The sequence below is a fragment of the Anser anser genome (genome assembly GCF_964211835.1).
Source record: "Anser anser genome assembly, chromosome: 7".
NCBI classification, from domain to species: Eukaryota; Metazoa; Chordata; class Aves; order Anseriformes; family Anatidae; genus Anser; species Anser anser.
In genome coordinates, this window is record NC_139727.1 from 22,588,357 (window position 1) to 22,609,129 (window position 20,773).

Below are 20,773 nucleotides of genomic sequence, written 5' to 3' on the forward strand. Positions count from 1 at the left end.
ACAAAACAAAGTGAATCCAGGATGTCTAGACTGCCAACAGGGAAAACAAGTATACTTTCATGTAGGATATAATTCTTGGGAGTTTAGTTTCTTAGTATTTTTGTCTGCTAAGGCGAGTGCTTTTTGGGAAGAAGAGGAAATGACATGAATGCAATAGGGGCAAAAACTTCAGCTATTCTTTCTCCACCAAAAGTAACTGATAGCTAAAACCGTAAGTGGTAGAAGAACCTCAGGATTTCTGTAGCTAATGCATTAAGTGAGCAATATATGCCATCCAAAGGAGGGAGAAGTAGTGCTGTATAAGTTAATATTTATCTCTCTCATTTCACCATGAGACCAGTGTAGCAGAAATCTTAATAATGGTTCCTTTTAAGTCATAAATATTCAGTAGTTTTCAGCACTGAAGCTCCAGATTTCAATACACTTTTTAAACAAAAGATATATTGAAATATGTAGAACAGTTACTAAATAGTTATGTAAAATGGTGCTGCTCCTCACAGAAGTATTTTAACTGTTTACATTTTATATTTACAGAATGATTTATGTATAACTGACTTAAGTTTATGTATGAGTTAAACAATCACTCAGAATTTATTCCTTTGGAAAATGCAGATTTTTAGTGAAGCTAGGTTGTATAATTGATTGCCTTGTGTAGATGCATATTTTGTAGTGAATTAGAATGTGAAGAGGAATTCAAATTAGTCATGCTCACAAAAATGAGCATAAGAAATACAGAAGTCTTGCCAGGCACAGAGCATAAGTAAATAATATGACTGGCTATAAAGTTCATCCAGGAATTACTGATACTCTTCAGTGTGGTTCCCTCCACTTTGTTGGGTTAAGTAAGTATCTTTTTGAAGTTAGAATCAAAAGAGGAAAATTTGTCTTTGCAGTAAGTTTCAGAAAAATGTAAGTGATAGTAATGGTTTCAATATCTAACATGTCTTTTTAAAAAAAATACAGGGTACAAGGAGTGGTAATGTCTCAAAGATGACTAAATTGATAAACTGCACAGTTGTTTCCCTGGCCTGGCTAGACTGCTGGTAAGTGCTATGTGTGTAATTTTGCCTTCCTCATTTGTACCGAATATTTCAATATTGCCTTTCTAAACACATTTGTTAAGGCAATTATTTTTACAGGATCCTGCCAAATTGTATATTACCTCAGAATAGGCAGGACATATTTGGATTCATCTCACACTGGAACATAGAAAATCTGCTCAATTTGAACAGAGACCAACAGAACAGTCTATTTTGTAATTTTTTATCAAAGTTTAAGCTGTGAATTAAGCCAAAATTTTTGGTCATACAACAGTACTACATTGTTATATAGGGTTAACCCAGCGTAATGAAATTAAGGTTGACAAAATGAACTTCTGAAACCTGTAAATGCTGTAAAGAACAGAATTTGGTAAATGTAATTGCTATTTCAATTGATTTTGGACCACTCTGGATTGCAGTGGTAACTGAAATTAAAACTTAAAAAAAAAATTTTGCTATCACTTTCCAGTATCCTAAAGAGAATTGCTTTAAAATGAATATTGAGTGAAAGCTACTTTGTTCTTTTTTTCTTGCAACATGAACAGGCTGAGTCTAATTTTTTACTACAGCATGTTATCGATAGTAACTTCATTTTGCTCATAATCTGTAAGGAGAATTGAGCTGTTTTTTCTTTTAAGATAGGGTTGATGAATGGCTGGTACTATGCACTGCAACCCATGCAGTTTGAAGTGAGCTATGTTTAAAGTGATTATTTCACTAGGGTCAGAGCTTTGGATGCTGGAACCTGTAGTTCACTTGTGGCATCATCTTCATAGCAATGTTACTTTGTTTTTTTTCTTAGTTGATTGCATTTTAGGCAAATTAAAGTGATGGTAAATTTAAAAGACAAGAAAATAAGATTCTCAGTAACCAGATTATCACAACAGTAGACTAGTCTTAACATCCCTTTTTATTTATAGAAATGTAAAATGTTTTCAGAGATGATTGTACATTGCCACAGATAGCAAACAAATGGGTAGCTAGAGCTCAGCTCTTTTTGTCTATTGTTCTGTTGTTAGCTGGCATAGTATACTATCTAATACACTGTACAATTTTAGTCGTAAAGTATTATTAAGCTTTATTTTAGTATGTGATTCCAAAATCTTCTCACGGCACCAGGCTTCACTAAAGTGCATATAACTTTCCACTTCTAGGGCATTCCAATCCACTGGAGTTTGGTAGGGATTGAATTACAGTGAGCTGTGTATGATTTCCTGTCAGGTGAGGTGAACAGTTGGACAGTAATAATAAGATTAATTCCCACCTTCTGTGATCAGAGCTGTGGCAGGCACCAAGGACAAAACGGCTCCTTTCCTTTTGTAGAAGTAGGTTGCTCGTGGCTTTAAATAGAGAATGAGAGCGGAAAAGTTTCATACTGTTACTGTGTGCTGTATCTCCACTGTGTGAAGTCTTTTGTTGAGACAAGATGATGGGGTCAGAATGGAGATTTTTGTGTGTTAGTGTGTGGGGAGAAGTTGGACTGCCAAAGCAATACCAACCAGTTGAACAACCGTAGACTAGCCAGACAATGCCCACTGGATATCAGGAAAAGGTTCTTCACAGAGAGGGTGGTCCAGCACTGGAACAGGCTGCCGAGGGCAGCGGTCACAGCACCGAGCCTGACAGAGTTCAAAAAGTGTTTGGGCAACACTCTCGGACACGTGGTCAGATTTTGGGGTGGTCCTTTGGAGAGCTGGGAGTTGAGCTCGATGATCCTTGTGGGTCCTTCCCAACTCAGGCTATTCTATGATTCTATGACTGCCCAGGTCACCTCTGTTTCACTCATTCTGCTAACCTGAATAGACGTGGCACTTTTCCCTATGGAGATAACGATACTGCTTGGGTTTTTGGTTTAGAAGAACCTTTCTATACTATATGTATAGTAGTATTGTTCTGGATAAGAGTAAGTCTTCCTGCTCTGTACACACATACACACACACACAAATTTAAGAGGATGTAGTGAGCTGTATTTGAGGCAGTTGTGGCAATAGCACCCTCTACTGCTTCAGTGTACAAGTAAGTAGAATGTTACAGATGTGGGTTTGTTTTATGGAAATTTGCTTCTCTGAACATAAAGGCTATTCAGTTAGAAAGCAGAAACTCAGCACCTTGACAGAGTGTTTGTATAAATATAATGCGCCTGCATTAATATATATGGCATTCATCTCAACATTGCGTAGAGGAAAAAAATGATCAAAAAGCTAGTATAGTTCCTACCCATCCAGTAATCCAAAGCATATGACATTAAACGTTCCTCAATTAAGATTATGGGGGAAATGGAAGAAGATGGTTCAGCTAACAATTGTTCTTACTGTTTTGAGTCACTAAAGGGAGTGAATTACTCTTTCTAAATATATTTTTATTTGCTGTTGACAGCAGCCTGTTTGTGTTGTTACGTTTCATTTGCCTGTTAATGTTTTGGTTCATCTGTCCCTCCGTATTTAATCTGAGGATTGGAGTTCAAAGAGTCTGCATTTTTTGGTAGGATTAGAAAGAATTTTAATGCAGATATGTGATGAGACTTTATTATTGCCTACCCAAATTTTCAATTCATTTACTTTATTCTTAGTTAAGGGCACTGGATAAAAGTGATATATATTTTAATTGATCTCTTTCACTCCCTTCTCCTCTTCCTTAGATTTCTCTGCATTACAGACACGTTATGAATCCAATAACATTGTTTCCACTTTTGCCATTAAAATTTTAAGCTAGGTTTTCTTGATCTACCTCACACAAACTGTCTACGTTTCTAAGTAAGCAATGCTAACCCTTGCTATTGGAACTACACTGAATGTGAAATAGAAAAATACACTTCCTTTAGAAAAATAAACCTATTGGCCAATGTTGAGACAATATCAGTAAGTATGTTTCTTATATATTTCACGTAAGATGTTCATGTGTAATATATAGCTTGTGTACAATAATGTACATCTAGAATATTGTGTTAGTTGTAAATTGGTGATTTTATTATTGTAGTCTGGTTTTGTAGGTTAAAAATAGCTTACTAGTAATGTCAGCTCATCCTTTACATTTTACAAAAGGAATAATTCTTGGTAAGCTTTGCATACAGATGGATTACTTTTGTAGGCCCAATATCTAGTCTATTTTTGAGAGTTCTTTAACTTTTATTACTAAAGTTGAGAAAAAAAAAACAACACCCTAATTATTGTGATCATTATTCTTGCCCCTTTTGAAGTATATTCCCAATTTTGTTTCACCACAAGAAATATGAAGGGGAAGATACACCATTAAAAATATTGGGAAAACGGTAATTTTTTCTTCCCTGCATTTGATACCTTTTCCTGTTTTTCATTTATTCCCTCCAAATAAGCTGTTGGTGGGGCATTACTGAGAACATTGGTTTTTTTAATCATTCATGCCATAGGTCATTACATGTGCACCACTGGAATGTATACATTGTTATCTAGTATGTTAATTGGTTATAATGATATTTTAAATAAAAAAGGAAAAAAAAAGTTTGACCACTATGCACGTAGTGTTTCTTCATTGCTAGGATTTCACATCATGAATAAGACTGCAGCTGGAGTTGTGTTAGCATCAGTCTTCCCTGAGATTCCATCTGTTTTAAATGGTATTTAAGTCCTGTCTTGTGTGCGAGCTCACTTCTGGACAAAAGTGATGTTTCTTCCATTTCTCCATTCTCGTGGGCTTTGGCTGTGCCACAGACTGATAGCATCAAGTGTATTTGCAACTGCTGAGAATCCATTCTTACTTCTTTGATACCAGCTGTAGCCTGCCTTCTTTCCTGGAAATAAAACTGCTGAGACCCAATGTGGTAAAAAGAGGTAAGCTATGGGCCTTGTAGTGTATGAAACGAGGATACAGGGAATTTGCCTGTAGGAGAATTTTTTTCTCAAAACTGAGTCCCAGATAAGGCTTTAAGGGATCTGACTTTATGAAGAGCTCTTATCGGAGAGCTAATTTGGGTGACGGGCCTGCTTCCTTCACTGGCACCACTACAGTGCGGATAAGTCCTAGCATAATGTGTTTCATTACCTTCATTTCCAGCAGGCTCTGTGCATTGCTTTAAATGAAGAGGCAAGATGCTTTTGAGTTGTGTTTGGCTGCATGTTGTTAGGTTTTCTTTGCATCCTTGTTTTAAGGGAAAGGTACTATGACCATGGGCAGTACAAAGCAGCCCATTCCGTTTCTCTAGAGCAGCTATTCAGGAGGTGTTCTAGGAAAGGGGTGTGGCTCAGAGATGTTTTTTATTTGCATCTGTTAGCACTAAGTGATGCTGGTCCCAATTTATTAATATAGAGCGAGGTCTGAGAGTCCAAGCTCTGTCAGGGATTTGTCTGTGGGTGACTATTTTTGATCATCTTGGACAATGGCTCTGGCTCACAGAACTAAAGCTGAAATTCTGTAGTGCTGCTGGCTTGTACAGACTTCTTTGGTAAATGTGGGTAAGTCAATAAGCTAGCATTATTAATTTTTCTTTTCATATTAGAAATGCAATGGCGACCTACAGAATTTTTTTTGTTGTTCTGGAATATTTGACTTTGGATTTTTTTGCAAGTATACGTTTGTGTTGGACTCCTTTCATTGATTATTTATTTATTTATTACATTTTTCTTTTGGCTGCATAATATTGGAAGGGATGTTCCTGGCTGGGAAAATTATGCTAAAATTTAGGTACCTGATGCCAGCAGCCTTTCTTCATGTCTTATTAGAACTAACAAACACGTATCTTGTAAACTCTTGCTAAGGCTGGTATTTTAAATTGGGGGTGGCGGCTGGAATAACCTAGAAGTCTGTAAAATAAGGAGTGGTCTTATATCCATGAGGTAGACACATGAAGTGTAGAGAAACAGACATTACAGTTAGTGAAGCGCATATATTGTCCTCAAATAAGGACACAGTGATCCATGAGGTTGTGTCCAACATCACAAGTGTATTCCCATTTCTTGCATAATTGCTCATGAGAGGAAATTAACATCATGTGTCTGTTACTGTGCTTTAGAGTTTATATCCCATCGTGGTGTGTCTTAGCATGAACTTAGTAGTTTGCAACGTCTTGCAGCCTTCACTTACTGCAGAGGCTCATCTTCAAAATGACCTGAAATTTATTACTCATGAAGAAGAGGAATAGATGTTTCTGGAGCACAACAGTCGACTGAAAAAAAAAGGTTAGTTCCATTAATCGCTTTGAGTGGATACAGTTTGATTTGTGAAACTGAAAACAGGAATGAATTTTATCGTGTCAGCCAGATTAATATCATGTAGAATGCTACATAGTTAATAGATACTCTTACAGTGGAATGGAATAGGTGGGTTTGTTTCCCAGTCCAGCTATATATATATATATATATATGTATATATGTTGCCTAGTATTCTGACTACTTAAAGAATATTTAGAATTATTCATTTGATTTCACTGAGAGCTAGCCATGCAGTGTTGTGTAGTGCTTCCCCTCCTTACTTCACATACCTGTTTTAGGCTCCCAGTCAGCATGGCTCAGTTTGTAACTTGCCAGAATTAAAGTAGTCTGCACTTGGAACATCCAGGAGCTAATGCAATATAAATAGTCTAACGAATGGGGGCTGTCAGGAGGATGGATGTAATGAAAGGTACCCGTGTTGGGGGTAAAAATAAAAGGGTATTAAAGTAGCCTACTTGCTATTATTTTGGATTGAATGTCCCAGATAGTACAAGCTGTCACTTTTTACCAGTCCTGGTGTTCTACTTACAGAGAATTACTTACAGCTCAATTCAGGCAATGCTCTAATATTGAGGTTTATTTTGGGAGGACTATAACTGTACTCGGTGCTGCCTCAACTCACTGTGCCGTTCCAGCTGAAAATCATTGTTACAACAGGGGTTGCTACTACTCACATTATGCATCTTAATGCAGTTGTTTTAAGCAAGCCAGTATCTTCCTTGTAGATTCAGTTGTGACCCTGTAAGTTGGTGATCAGTTGTGATTAGTAATAACACCCTGGAATGCTGTGATCATAAACACAGGGGTAAGCCTGCTGCTGGTGCCTGCAGGGGGCAGGCTGCTCCTGTTGAACAGTCAGGGACATGCCACGCTGCTTGACAGCAGGGGTAGTAAACAATGGAGCGCAGCTGGATATTCTGGAGAGAAGGGAAAATGTTTTGAAATAACTGCTTAGTTTTATTTGACCACTTTGTTTGACTAGTTATAACTAGGAAATATTAGGTAAATATGTTTTCTTTTTGCTCACTTTAAATGGTTTACATTTCTGTAGAAAGGAGAAGCACTATAGTGACAGAAAAAGGTAACGTCTATTAAAACACGGATATCTGTGAGATGAGGAGAAAGTCAATAGTAAAAGGTGTGAAATCTGCTGGTATTTTAAAAAAAAACATTCCAAGGTTATTTCCAGAAGATGAGTTATATTCTTCTTTAGTAAGAAAAGATGTCAGATTCAGGTCATTTAAAGAAAAATAGTTAAAGCAAGCACTTTCACTACGGTCTGTACTTTTGTTCTAGCCAGTTCATGTTGTGGTACTTTTCTGTTAAAAATCTTTCTCCTTTGAGACTCCCAAGCTGCCTCAGCTGTCAAAGAGAGCAAATAATGTGGTGAGTGCTGGGGCTGGCAAGCAGAGCTTGAGATGAATCTAGTGATACAATTTCTGTGTGCAGGTTCTGCGTAGCTTAGGGCACTACAAATGTTATGCAGAACTTCTCAAGTAAGTCCCTTGAAGGGAAGTGAGCACTGACAGCTAATTACTGGGAATTACAACTTCATTCTAACAATGTCTGTTCTTTTAGCAGAAGTAGTGAACTTAGGCTACTGGGTTGTTTGCAGTTCTCCTTCTGTCCCTTCATATCCTCATGAACTAACAACAAAAAAATCAATTGGGGTCACGAGAGGTATGACAAACAATCTAGAAGTAAACTGTCCTGTGAAGGTTAAAGGTAGATCCCACCCTTTTCCTTTTCCAGCACTAACTGCATCAATTTACTGTTTTTTCTACCAAATTACCATAGTTTGTGCTATTAAGATTTCATATATAAAAACCTGCATCAGCTGGATGTGTTTTGATGATAAGAATCTTTCTTCTCTTAACTTGATGTCTGATCAGTATATATCATATATATATCAGCTCTTTTTATTTTTTTTCTTTCCTTGCGGCTAATACTATTTTTGGCTCAAAATAAGAATAAGATAACTAGAGCCAAATGTGCATATTTAAAGTTCCATGGCATTTATGTGGCTAATCTGATAGTTAATCACATACACTTTAATAAGTCATATTTTTATGAAGCAGTGGAACTGTTCAGTATCTAAGGGATAACTTCAGTGAATTGTCAGAATTTCCAGTATTTTCTGCTATTCTGTAGACATTGTTTTCAAAGCATCTTGATAAAATAATGCCACTTTCAAGAATGAGAAATCTGAACAAACTTTATGAAGAGAGTGGGGAGGAAAAAAACCGCCTCGTGTTAAATCCATACCCTAAACCACACTGAATGTGGTGACATCCTAGAACTGCGATCTTCCCAAATGCCCTTCTGGCCACCTCACCCACCTTGCACACCTTTCCATTCTCCTTGAACCAGCAAAAGGATGCTGCAAGCAAATCCAAAGATGGCAACAGTACAGCTATGTAGAACAGTACCTTTTGACTTGTGGATAAAAAGTGTGCCCACTCTTTCCAGGTAAGCTGATAGCTAAACTTCCAAGCATTATGTTTTGCAGTCTTTCTCCGGCTTGCCCGAGTACTACAGCACATGTAAAAACAACAGAATAAGCGTCACTGAGAGCACAATCACTGTAGAATTACTCATGATACATGAGTATACCATAACAAAATGTGCCTTTTCACTGGTTTTGCCAGAAATAGAATTTTCTATGCTGTACATAAGCTCGTTCTATTTGGGGACTTTAGCACTTCGACTCCCAACAGTTAAACATCCTAATGTTGAAAAAAACTCTTCCATTTCCTTCTGCAGGAGGTGATTCCTCTTCTCGGCATCTTCACGAGCACGTTCAGAATTCCGCAGCTTTATCTCCAGCATCGTGTATTTCTTTCGTTCTTGGTCCAGTTCTTCTTCTAGCCTAACCACTTGCTTCCTCAGGTCTGAACTTGTTTCTTCAATTCTTAAAACCAACGGGGAGAAAGAGGGAAAAGAAAAAAAAAAGAGCTTTTTAAGTGTCTTGATAAATACTGCTGATAGCTATAATAAATATAAGCCGTTCAACTTAGAGCTAAAATATCTTCATTCTAAAAGGAAGTTTTAAGTAAGGGCACTAACTGCCATTTCAGTTACTCAATGTTGAGTTTATAGGCAGGGACCCCTTGAAAGCTGGAGCTTACTTCATTCGTATCTTGAGAAAATAAGCTTAAGTACATCAAGTCTTACAAAACGCTGAAGTTTTTTGTGGACAGACTGAATGGCTGAGGCAACTCAACTCTTGAATCAGTTTGAGTTCAAATACATAATTTGCAATATAAACTTCTAATGTCTGTTTTTATCCTGATACTGTGTTTCCCCGTAAGGGTATCCAGTACAAGGGAACATCCTTGAAGTCAGTTAGGAATGAGGTCACAGTCCTTCCTCACCATCCACTTATGGTATTTCCTGTACAGTTTGTCACTGACAACGGAATGGGTGAGTAAAAGTTTTTCACACTTTACAATTTTCTACAAAAAATGACATTTTATATGAGGAAGACTCTGAAGAACAGACCTTAAATAGTTCATCTGTGCACAAAGCTCTAATGCAAGACTCAGAGCTTTTCTCTAAGGAGGTCAAAGAACAAGGTTCATGTTTTTGGATTTGAAACAAGCACAGAAGGGACATCACTTGCTGTCCTCCCAATTTTGTTTCCTAATCGCAAGACAGAGTAGTGGTGTTAATACAGAAGTAATATGTCCAGATGGAAATTTCTGATCATTAGAACAATCAGATTGTGATTTTAAAATTTAGGTTCTTCCTAGGAAAAGTGTCGCCCTGTACTGTAAAAAAAAAAAAAAAAAAAAAAAGAGACATAATTTCAGTAAACAATAATAATACCCAACTGTAAAAATGGAGTGCTTGGATTCCCTCTGAAATGGTGAATGGGATATTTTTACACAGGCTAAATGACACTCAAAAAGGACAAGCTACAGTCCCCACAACATCAAAAAAAGAACTGGACCTCAGAAGAACCTGAATTACATTCTGTGACCACCAAGAAACAATTATTCAGATAATGCAATGCAATGCATCCCCTTAAACTGTTCCTTCACATACAGCCAAGGATGTATTATCCAAGTATTATCATCATCACAACCTTCACAACTTACAAAGTCACACACTTGAACACTGATCACCAAGTGCAGCAGACAAACAGTTGCAGTGATGGGTGAACAGAAATGCGCAGAACATCTGGAAAGATCTGCCTGTCTTGGCAGACTCCTATCACCCAGCTAAAGAGAACAATTCTGAAGCTAAGATGCAGCACCCCCTACTCTTCCTTACAACATTTTGTTATATCCTACAGATCTGAGCTACCAAGTAAATGTTTGTACCGTGAAGTTTTAGCTACAGCAGCCTAGACTAGCTGTCCATGTTCTGAATTACACATGTTCACAGTACTTACTTACAGAGTTTCTACATATACAATATAATAGTCCAATAGTCCGCTCCAAGATACTTCCAGTTTCTTAAGAGTCCCAGGCTGTAAACATGAATTACTGAAACTCAACAGAAAATGCCTGTTAATTATACTAACCTCGAGGGAGAAATGCTCTGGAACAGACTGGTTACAGGAAGGCCATAAAACTTGCCTCCCTCTGACTAAGAGAGAGAAAATGGGCAGTTGATAATGATAAATAGCAGCTTTTCCATCAGCAAGTGTTCCTTACCTGTGCCCCAGGCAGGTACCAACGTTGCTTTCCCTCCACTTATGTATGTGCCAACAAAAAGCTCACACACCTTCATTAAAACATGCCCTGCTACACAGACTGAGTTCTGCAAACCACACAAGCACATGTACAATTGTAAAGGAATTAATTATTACTTTGGGGGACTAAATTATCTTCAATAAAATAAAGCTAGTGAGACAGCCCGAAATTTTCCTGTTAAGCTGCTGCACTTCTTTACTCCAGTTAGCTCCCCTCTTTCCACAGGAGCAGACTCATATGCAGTCTCAAAAGGGCCATATCTTTACACATGTACATTGCTGCAGCTGCAGTAAAAACATTGCAAGATTTTTGAGAGCTAAAAAACTTGGCTTGAAATTCCTAGACTTGTCAGCAAAATGCTTAGGGCTGTAATCCTGAACAGCTGGAATCATCCCATTTAATACAAAAAGGCAGGGATTGCATCTCACCTGGTTAATGAAAATACTAGCTCATTAGGCATTTTCCTCTCAGCTACTTTGCCTTATGAGACCTGGCCAATTTATAGCCCTCCCCTCCAGCTCTTTGTCCCTTTCTCTTTTATGATGCTCTTTGTCCCTTTCCCACTGAAGGGGAAAGGCAGGTGTTAGAGCTGAAATAGCCAAAAATGTGGCAGGAATGACAAACAAGGCTTCCTGGATGTCCCTGACGGTCATTGGAACAATGCTATCGCTAAGAGCTGGGAAGCCTTCTCTCCCCTCAGGCAGCAGATAAGATGCCCAGCTACACATTTCCAAGTTTGCAGCCCAGTCTCACTTCTGTTACTCTGTATCCCTGCAACAAGCCTTGCTAGGGCAGTCCTGCACAATTAAATACAAGGCACATACCATCCTCGCTCACAGACCTTTTCCAACACAATACTAGCAACCAGTGGTGATCTCACCAGCTCTTCAGGCTGGGACACGACAAGGGGGGGAAAGCTTTTCTCCCACTCTGATGCCCGCGGTAACTGAACTGCTATGCGGCCTGCTGGTCCTTCCAGCCTCACACACCAGGGCAACACAAGGCAGGAGGCAGAAAAGGTGCAGAGGCTGGCAAGCCACCAGCATAGTACATTTTAAAATATAGCAGGAAGGTAACAAGTAAAATTCCTACCTTAACAGCTGGCCCACTGGTAGAGATCACAGTTCAGACTAGAGCTTTCCAAAACACCTTTTGAGAAATTACTTTAACAAGAAAAAAGATGCAACAAGCTTAGCTTCAAGCTGTACTATACAGTCCCTACAAACAATCGTGTACTTTTGGTACCATGTTTAGGAGACATGTATATGGTATCAGAGTTTTAATAATTTAGGGAGTAAAACTCTAACACCTTAACACAAAAAAATGCTGAGAAGAAATAAATTTCTAAGAAAGGGGACTACAGCCTTTCTCTAATACAACACACTAGTACTGGTATGCAATTTTGCATATGCCTGTACATTAAAACATACCTAATTCCTTTAAACAACCATACTTACTTCATGTGCATTCTTCCCTAAGTACTTGTCTGAAAGTAATTCTATTAAGCACTTAAACTCATAAAAACTAATATACCAACTCAGACAAATTAATAAATATGACTCTTCCTATTTATTCGTAGTATTTTCTACTTCCTACAGCCCCTACCCTCACACACACCTCTCCTGAAAACCTGAAAAACATCAGAGGAGGCAAAGAGCCACGCAGTTCAGCGCTCTGCTGTACAAGCAGCACCTTGCTGCTACTTTGAGTCAGTGGCGTGCTGTGTGAGCAAACGACTGCTATGAGTACATCTAGAAATGTTGCTTTTGATTTTAGAAGCTCAACTCAAAATGGCTGCTGAAAAAGTTATAACTGAGATGCAATCACAACAAAAACAACAGAGAACAGTCAAAATCTGTTTCCTGAACAAAGTTTCTCTTCGAAAAGGTAGCATAAAACCTTCACTTTCTGACTGATTTGACACAAGTCTCAGCACATGCACAGACTTCCCTGTAGAGGCCTGACCACCCTAGGTCCCATTCCCTCCCCACAAGACAGATGTTTGCCTCCCTGTTTCTCCCAGGACACTGACACAGAGCAGACTTTGGGGTTTACCTGTGCTGTTCCAATTTCCATTGAAAACAATGAGCAATACTGGAATCTCCTGTGTACTGGAAATCCTGTTTTTTGATCCTCTATTTTGTCAGAGAGAAAAGTTGTACTCACCGAACAGTGAGGAAAGACCAGATCCATATTTGTAGACTACCAAAGCCAAACTCCAGGTCTGAGAACCCGATACACTTGGTAGCCCACACCCACATTCAAACAGGGGTAAGGATGATAAAAGAGTTCCGTGTCCCCCCCCAGACGACATTACCTTTTGATACTGGTCTCGTACTCAGTCCTCTGTTTGCTCAGTTCTGTCTTTAGCTCCACCACCAAGCTCTGTAAGGCTCTAGAGCATTTGACAGAGTCTCTGGAAGCTGCAGCTGGGTTGCTCTGTTCGCTGCTGCTGCTGCAAGCATCAAACCTGTCGATGCTGTTCTCCAGATCTGCAGTCTTGACCTCACTCTGAGACAGCGAGCCCTGAGTCATCCACTCGGTCTGCAGAGAGCTTAAAGCCGAAGAGTCACTGGCCCGACAGGCTGGGCAGCTGCTGACCGAGTCCACCACGGAGATCTCACACGATGATGTTGACCACGTGGTGCTGGCCATGCTGTGTGTGCTAAGGGAGAGGCTGGATGAAGGGACGTTGTCATAAGTAGAGAGTCTTTGGGAAGAACACGAGTCTTTAACTCGTTCCCCAGAGGCTGTCCGGCGGTGGCCTCGGAGCGAGTACAGTCCGTTCATCAGCCAATTCCCACTGGAGGAAAGGTTGGGGATATCTAAGGATGAGCTGCCCAGCTTTGGACTCACAGACCGTGCTCCCGGCTGGCGGAAGGAGTATTTCCAGGGGGGCAGCGTCTGCACTCTTTTGCTGGGGCTGGTGGCAGGCTGCGTCAATTTGTCGCTGCATTCTGGAGAGGTGTTTTTCACCACGGGTCCAGGGGTGGCCTCTGGTGCCACAGCATTGCCAGAGGGCGAATCGGCAGGGCTGGGAACGCAGCTTTCTGACCTGTCCTCCCCGTCCTCCTCAGAGATCCACTCCACGGTGTTGCGTGGACGCACGGGTCTGATTTCCAGCTGGCTCCCTGGCACATCTGCCTGAGGAACAGCAAAGATTCGGCCCTGTTCACTTATCAGCACTGTCATCAGGTGCTGCACCAGGGAGGTGCCTGTGGGGAGGAAACAAAGGCAAAAATTCCATGAGACGTGGCAGACCTGAGGCGCTCACTCCCTGTCTGTGAGATGCTGTGTGAGCTCCTTGTGAGGCTGGCACGTGCAAGTGCGAGTCCAGCTCCTGAATGTAGCTGACGGGTGTACTGCAAGTGACCGGTAGCAGTGATTAATAAAACGGGTTTGTTTAAGGACACCCATGAGGAGAGCAGAGGAGGATGACACCTGGAAAACAGGGCATGTCTGTACCACACCATGGCATGGGGATCAGACATAGCACTGATTTCAGCACGTGGATCCACACAGGACAACACAGCTCTGTGCAGAGATGCATGCTGGATCCTAAACACACCAATGTGGTAGTTGGGATGGAGCACCTTTCTGTATGGATTCCAAAACTAGCACGTTTCCACTGACTTGGGTATCTACGCTGCTCCTACATTCACAGTCTAAACAGGCCCAGAGCTAGTGTTCACTAAAGCACCAGAGATTTCTTTCAGCCTAGGCCTCCTGCTGCATTCCTGCTGTATAGGGAAACCTGGAGAATGAGACCTGCGTGGCACATGTAGCTGCATGCAAGGGGGGAAAGATATGTTTTGTACCATCACTATCTGCAGGCTGGTGTTCACTTCCAATCCTAGTAAAGCATTCAGCAATTTGAAATGAAACCATACTCATGAGGAAACATGTTGAAATACGAGATGGAAGGAAATTAGACTTCAAGTATCCGTTGAAGAGTGCCATGTAAAGGCAGCTTCTCAGACGTCTGGTGGGAAAGAACAGCAGAGCCCAGCAGGTTTATGGAATGCTCTGATGACATCTCTACTGATACAGAAAATGAAAGCAACAAGGAAAAAGGGGTTCTGCTAGGTTTCTAATATTAAGGACCCAAAGGAAACATTAAATTTTAAGGTAGAAGATAAATTTAGGTAACAGCCTAAAGCAACCAAGCATAGGTTCTTTAAGATAGGACAGCAAAACCAGAAACGTGTTGCAGGAATGTAGGAATGAGTAAACCTTGAAAACTGGAACATGAGGTGCCATAGGGTGCTAGTCTACTAGAATAAAGTTTCCTGAAAGAGGCATGGGTGCAGCTACCTCACTGCAGACAACAGCTAGCAGATTCCTAAGGTGACTGACTTGATTAAAAGAGGAGTTTCTCATGGTATTCAAAAATAAAAAAGTAGAAAGTGTACAGCAAATGCAGAAAGAGTACTTGCAACTATATAAATCCACAGAAATGAGTTATCACTGCTTTTCAGTACTGTAGGCCATTACAGACTAACAGAAAATATCTCTTACCAAACCTAATACAAAGTATTTTCTACAAGAGAAAAACCTTAAAGAGAGCAAATATATCATTATTCTATGTTTACTTATCATCTGAACTAAAGAATAAGACTAACATTCAGGGGCCTACAATAAGGACCTGAACATAATAATGAAGTCTCAGCCTGGCAGCAAGAGGCATTAAGCTCACCTACTGCTTGCATTTAATGTCTGTGGATGCGCAGGAGAATACACCTCTCTGGAGATAAGGTCATGCCTAACAATGTAGCTGTCAAACTTCAGATATTTCTATTTTAAATTCATGGTTTAAGTTTGGAGAGATGCAATTAAAGCGCTTTTTGTTAAGAACCGGCAGCAGTCTTTCTTTGTATTTATTATCCCTATTACTGTGAAGCTAAAGAAATTTTATTAGAGTCTTTCCATTCCTCCATTATTCCTATTTAACCAATCTTCTACCCTCCACTCACATTAAAGCAAAACATTCCCAGTGCTGTTACATTTGGTTTTACTGATTAAGTCTAAAAATCCAGCCATTGGATCCCAGTTTGTCTACAGTCCAGGTCTCTGTTAATACAGGATTAATTCTAGGTCAGGCCACCCCTACTGTCTTTATGAGGACCAGGAGAGGCCATGGGGCCACAGCACCTGTGACATATGTGCACCTACAGACAGAACAAGCACCTTTGCCATCAGCTGAACCGTATAATGAAATGCCTTGGGTGATCTGCCAAGCCCTCCATCTGTACCAGCGGAACAAAAGGAACATCGCTGGCCAAGGCTCTAAGAGTCTTGCCCAACACTGGCCAACCGGCCACAAGGGGCAGTCACTGCATCACGCAGTGGAGGGTGGGCCCAGCTGTCCCCACCTTTATACCCCCGAATAACCCAGCATCTGCTCCTGCACTCCCTTTTTGTCCCCCTCACATTTTGCTAAGGCACTGCTGCTGCACAGGCACGGTCATACTGGCACTGTGAAGGATTTCCACCGCACTGAACACGACGGGAGCTGTCCCCTACAGCTTGCAGGCAGTGCCAGGGCTGATTTCAGGCATGTGGGCACAGCATCCCCCATCTGTGCCTAATGCCAGATGAATCCATTAGTTCTTTCTACAGGCTTGCAAGGATCCCACAGAACTTGCTGCAGAGGCCCTGCCAAAGCTCACAAGCTGTTCTCCATTGCACGTGGGAGAGGCTGTGCCCCAGCCCTGGTGTCAGCCAGCCAGACATCCTGCCCTGGGCATTTGCTGACCCCTATGGAGGTAGATAATTTTCAAGCTCCAGATTTTTACATACACTTTAGAAGAAAGGAGCATTCATACCTGAATAATAAATATTTTTTTTTAATTTTAAGGAAACAGTATTGGGTGACCCCTCACCGCATATCTCATCCCATCGTTTGGCTTCCTCTTACTCTGGAGTCCAACTATTCCTGCAGTCTAGCACAAGAAAGATGCAATGACCGAGCAATTGCAGCAAAACCTGATGACAACAGTCTGGTTTTCTACCTTATCTGAACCCTAAACAGATAAAAGCTGTCACCTCAAAAGAACACACTTTACAGCAAATACACCCAGAGCAACTCCGTAATTAGTCAGGGCCTAGGAACACACTTCTCTTCCAGGCTTGGTTTTCATTTTTTCCTTTTAAACTCAGGAAATCAATATACATGCAAACATCTGAAATATGATTGGAATATTTTATATTTTCTAACATATTGTAAAAACATCTGAATTTACCAGTGATTTTTCACTTATTCCTTGGGTTCTGTGAAGATCTGACCCATACACGATCTGCTTGGAAGACGACACTTCTAAGACACCTACCCGTAGCCCCTGTAGCACAGTAAGAACTGCAGTACCTTCTTCATTGTGCACTGGGTGTCCCTTGCAGGGAGCTAAATGCACCAAAATGCACCAACGCTAAACAACAGTAGTCTGGTACTTAACATGGTCCATCTGAAGAACATTTGACCTTTCATTTTAGCAGTAGGTTCAGAGAGCAGTAGGTTTCACACAACAACTTGCAACAGGGCAGAGGCATCTCCACATAGTGGAGAAGAGAGTTGCTCCCGCAGCAGTGGCAAGTGGGATAGCTGTGGCCACACTGGTACATCCACTCACGGACACCGATAAAAGGGATTGCTTGACTTGTTGCTGACTGTGCAACAGTCAACAAGTGACACAACTTCCAATGGCTGTATGACTTTCAGCATATTCCTGCAGCCCCAAAACACAGATGCTGTGTTACCTCAACAACAGGAGTACCTACCTTCCATCATGGTCACGGGATCTTCCATTTTGGGTCGTAATATATTTGGTCCAAATACTGTAGCCAGGTTCTGGACACTCATCTTGTTAATGCTGGAGTGAGCCTGAACTTCATCAAGGAACCTTGAAAAGCCCCCCCAGAAAAATCATAGGAGGAGAGGAATATAAAGTAAGTCACTTCTCATACTTGTAGACATTCTGGGGCAGGAACAGTTTTGTCCCATGCTTACACAACTCAACTATCTAAAATGCTCCTATGGACTAACCGCAGCTCAGATACTCAATAACAATCCCCAGGTTCCTTGTTTGAGGCAGGACGGGATGGCTTCCGCCAAAGGCACTTCTGGGTATGAAAATACAGGTTTTCATATTTTTATGGGAATTTTCCAGTTGTACAGAGTGGTTTCTGTCAGCTTTTACCTACAGATGTAATAGAAGTACAAAGGCATTTCACTTCTCTCCTCATCCTAGAACTAAGCAGCCTGTGGGAAGAGCTTTATTTCCTGAATCTGACAAAATACAGATAAAGAGCTTCCTGTGACTGCATCAGCTGGGCAAACATCAACACATTAAAAAGACTCTATGCAAGCCAAAGATAGCACATGAAGAAATGCAGACAGACTGGCTATCCATATGCATAAGCTGGAAATCAGCAGAATGTTTCTAACAGTTAATTTTGTAATTTGGAACAGCCTCCCAATAGGAACTATAGCAGGCTGTAACAAACACCGAAATAGCCTGCAATTAGCCTAGTTATGAAAAGGACTATAGGACATGGAACCGCACAAGAGCTGGAAACAGGTCTCCGTGGCCTCAGAGGTGAACAGTCTTGCTTGACCTATACTCTATTTCCTGAACTATTGCTCATTTGGGGGTGATTAGAGGGGTTTTGGCAGTCAAAACGTTTCCTCACTATTCTGTACTGCTCAGTTGGCAAATTTTTGAATTCTTCTGCTTGCAGTCTGACTTTTGTAGGAACTCCCATTTCTTATGTGGCTTTCACTGTGATGAGGCCCAAGAGCTCTCACTTCTGTTCTGTAAGTCAGAAGCAAAATCTGCTTGCCTTTCCTTTCCTCAGTTCTTCACTTAGAAACACATATGATTATATTCCCTTGCCTCAGACATTTGCTCTGCGGTGCTCAGATACTAATACAAATGACTATAGAAGCACGTAGCAAGGCACAATAAATTTTTCAAAGCATTCGAAAACACATTTCAGAAATGCTATCCATCCGTACCCTTAGGAAAGGCTTGGTATCTCCTGAATAAAGCACGGGCTTCATGTCAGTGTTTGTGTCTACTCCCTGCTGCAGATGTGCAAATCCCACTGATGATAAAAAGACTTTTAGTCTACCATGGAGATCATAATACAACGTGAAGTCTGTTACGTTGTATTTGGGGTAACAGTCCATTCCAGCTCCCCAACCATTCCATCCCACTTGGAACTGGCAGAGTTAGCGGAGAGACAAGGGGAGACAAGGCTGTGGAGTCCCTGTACTCCAAGCCACTCCCATCCCCACTTCCAAATCAGAGCTGAGGTCAGACTGGCAATTCTGACTATCTGCTCCTCAGCTTGCGTTACAAGTACTCCAAACGTGCAGTGCCTGGAACTACTGCCTTTCTTTATTGGTCTTTAAGTGCTTCTGAAACAGACAATACAATGTATTTGCATCATTGATGCCTGCTGCCAGGGCTGTGGGTGACAGCAATTTGCTTGGCTGATGCTCTTGGTTAAACCAAGAGCTTCCTTCAGGCAGGCTGCACATCCACCTCCACATGTTTTATAGGAGCAGTAAGTTATGTGTAAGTGGTGTTTGAATATTCGAACTTTCACAGTAAATTATTTGTATCTGTGATTGAGCCTCACAAAACTTAGTGACTTTTCCAAGTGTTAATTCATTTCACTTACTTGCATATGTATTTCAGGAGGTTGTAGTTGGCTTGGGGCAAATTCTTCACCTGTTTAACCAGTTCCTGGGTACCCTGAGGGACAGGAAAAACAAGAAAGGAGAACTATTGATATGAATAATGCAAAGTAGATGTGACTCTTTCAGTGCTACAAAGTCCTCTTTCCAGAGCCAAAACCATGAGCAACACATGATAGAACAATGAGGCTTTTGTTTTTGTTTTTTGAAGAAGGTATCATCCACTCTGTTGTTCCTTACCTCTCAGGTGGGAGCACGAGTCCCACTCCCGAGTTTAACAACCCCAGACACAGAATGGCTGTGAGCGCAAGGGACCTGGCTCAGTTCTGCTTCCCGCCGAGCTCTTGCTTCCCTTGATGCAGGGGCAGTACCTGACCTTGCTTCAGAAAGTTGTCCCAGGTCTGGTGCAGAAGACTGATGCAGAAACTCTCTGACAGCATCAAAACCCTGTTACGTGCACTTCTAAAGCTTGCAAATACCAAATATGCCACAGAATTATTTGATGCCATTACAAAGGTCGTTTGACCAAGCTCCCGCACCCACCCTATGTACTGTATGGCTGCACAACCTCCCCCAGCCTGAAAGACGTACCAGTGTGTCCCTTGGTTCAGAGATGGAAAACTAAGGCAAGGGAGACATAAGGAATCCTTGCAAATGACAGATCTACCTGGAAGAGAACCAGGAGTCATCCAGACCAATTTCTCTGTCCTAGCATGCACAGGTGCTCTTGAACAAGACACAAATAGCATTGTGAAGATTTATTGCCTTCCTGTAAGCAGAGGCTGAGGTGTGAGGAGAATGATGCATTACTTTGATGGGATTAGAACCAGCGGTCCCAGCAAGAGATCCACTACATAAAGTATCCAAACACTAGAGTGCCAAGACAGCTCTATATAGGAGACAGCTCTATATAGGAGTGCCGTTGGCACAAAAAGCAGCAGAAATTATCCCAGAGGTACATCATTGCCAGGATCTTTCCTCAGGCTGAATGTTAGCTGGATTTTTTTCTTTAAAATTCCAGAAGACAGGAAAGAAAAAAAAAAAAGCAGCTGGGCTGTCTAGAACAAAAGGAAAACCACCCACTCTGCAAACCACTAAGTCAGCATGCTTATTCCCCAAACACCAAAAAAACCTTTTGTCCAAAAGAAAAGG

The 20,773-nt window shown here is 41.0% G+C and overlaps 1 protein-coding gene across 18 annotated transcripts in view; it reads right to left on the bottom strand.

The window, feature by feature from the left end:
- Positions 1 to 4,440: 4,440 nt before the first annotated feature.
- ARHGAP22 (Rho GTPase activating protein 22) overlaps positions 4,441 to 20,773 on the bottom strand; it is a 149,933-nt gene continuing 133,600 nt past the window's right edge. For 12 of the 18 annotated variants that reach the window (XM_083843373.1, XM_083843384.1, XM_083843385.1 and 9 more), the window contains 4 exons: positions 19,605 to 19,679; positions 17,698 to 17,833; positions 13,241 to 14,138; positions 4,441 to 9,134 (listed from right to left, as the gene is read on the bottom strand). In XM_083843373.1, coding sequence (XP_083699499.1) covers positions 8,906 to 9,134; positions 13,241 to 14,138; positions 17,698 to 17,833; positions 19,605 to 19,679 — 1,338 coding nt within the window. In that variant the 3' untranslated portion in view covers positions 4,441 to 8,905. Of the gene's footprint in view, positions 9,994 to 11,452; positions 12,087 to 13,240; positions 14,139 to 17,697; positions 17,834 to 19,604; positions 19,680 to 20,773 lie in introns of those variants that run through there. The other 6 variants (XM_083843383.1, XM_083843389.1, XM_083843381.1 and 3 more) reach the window with 4 other exon arrangements.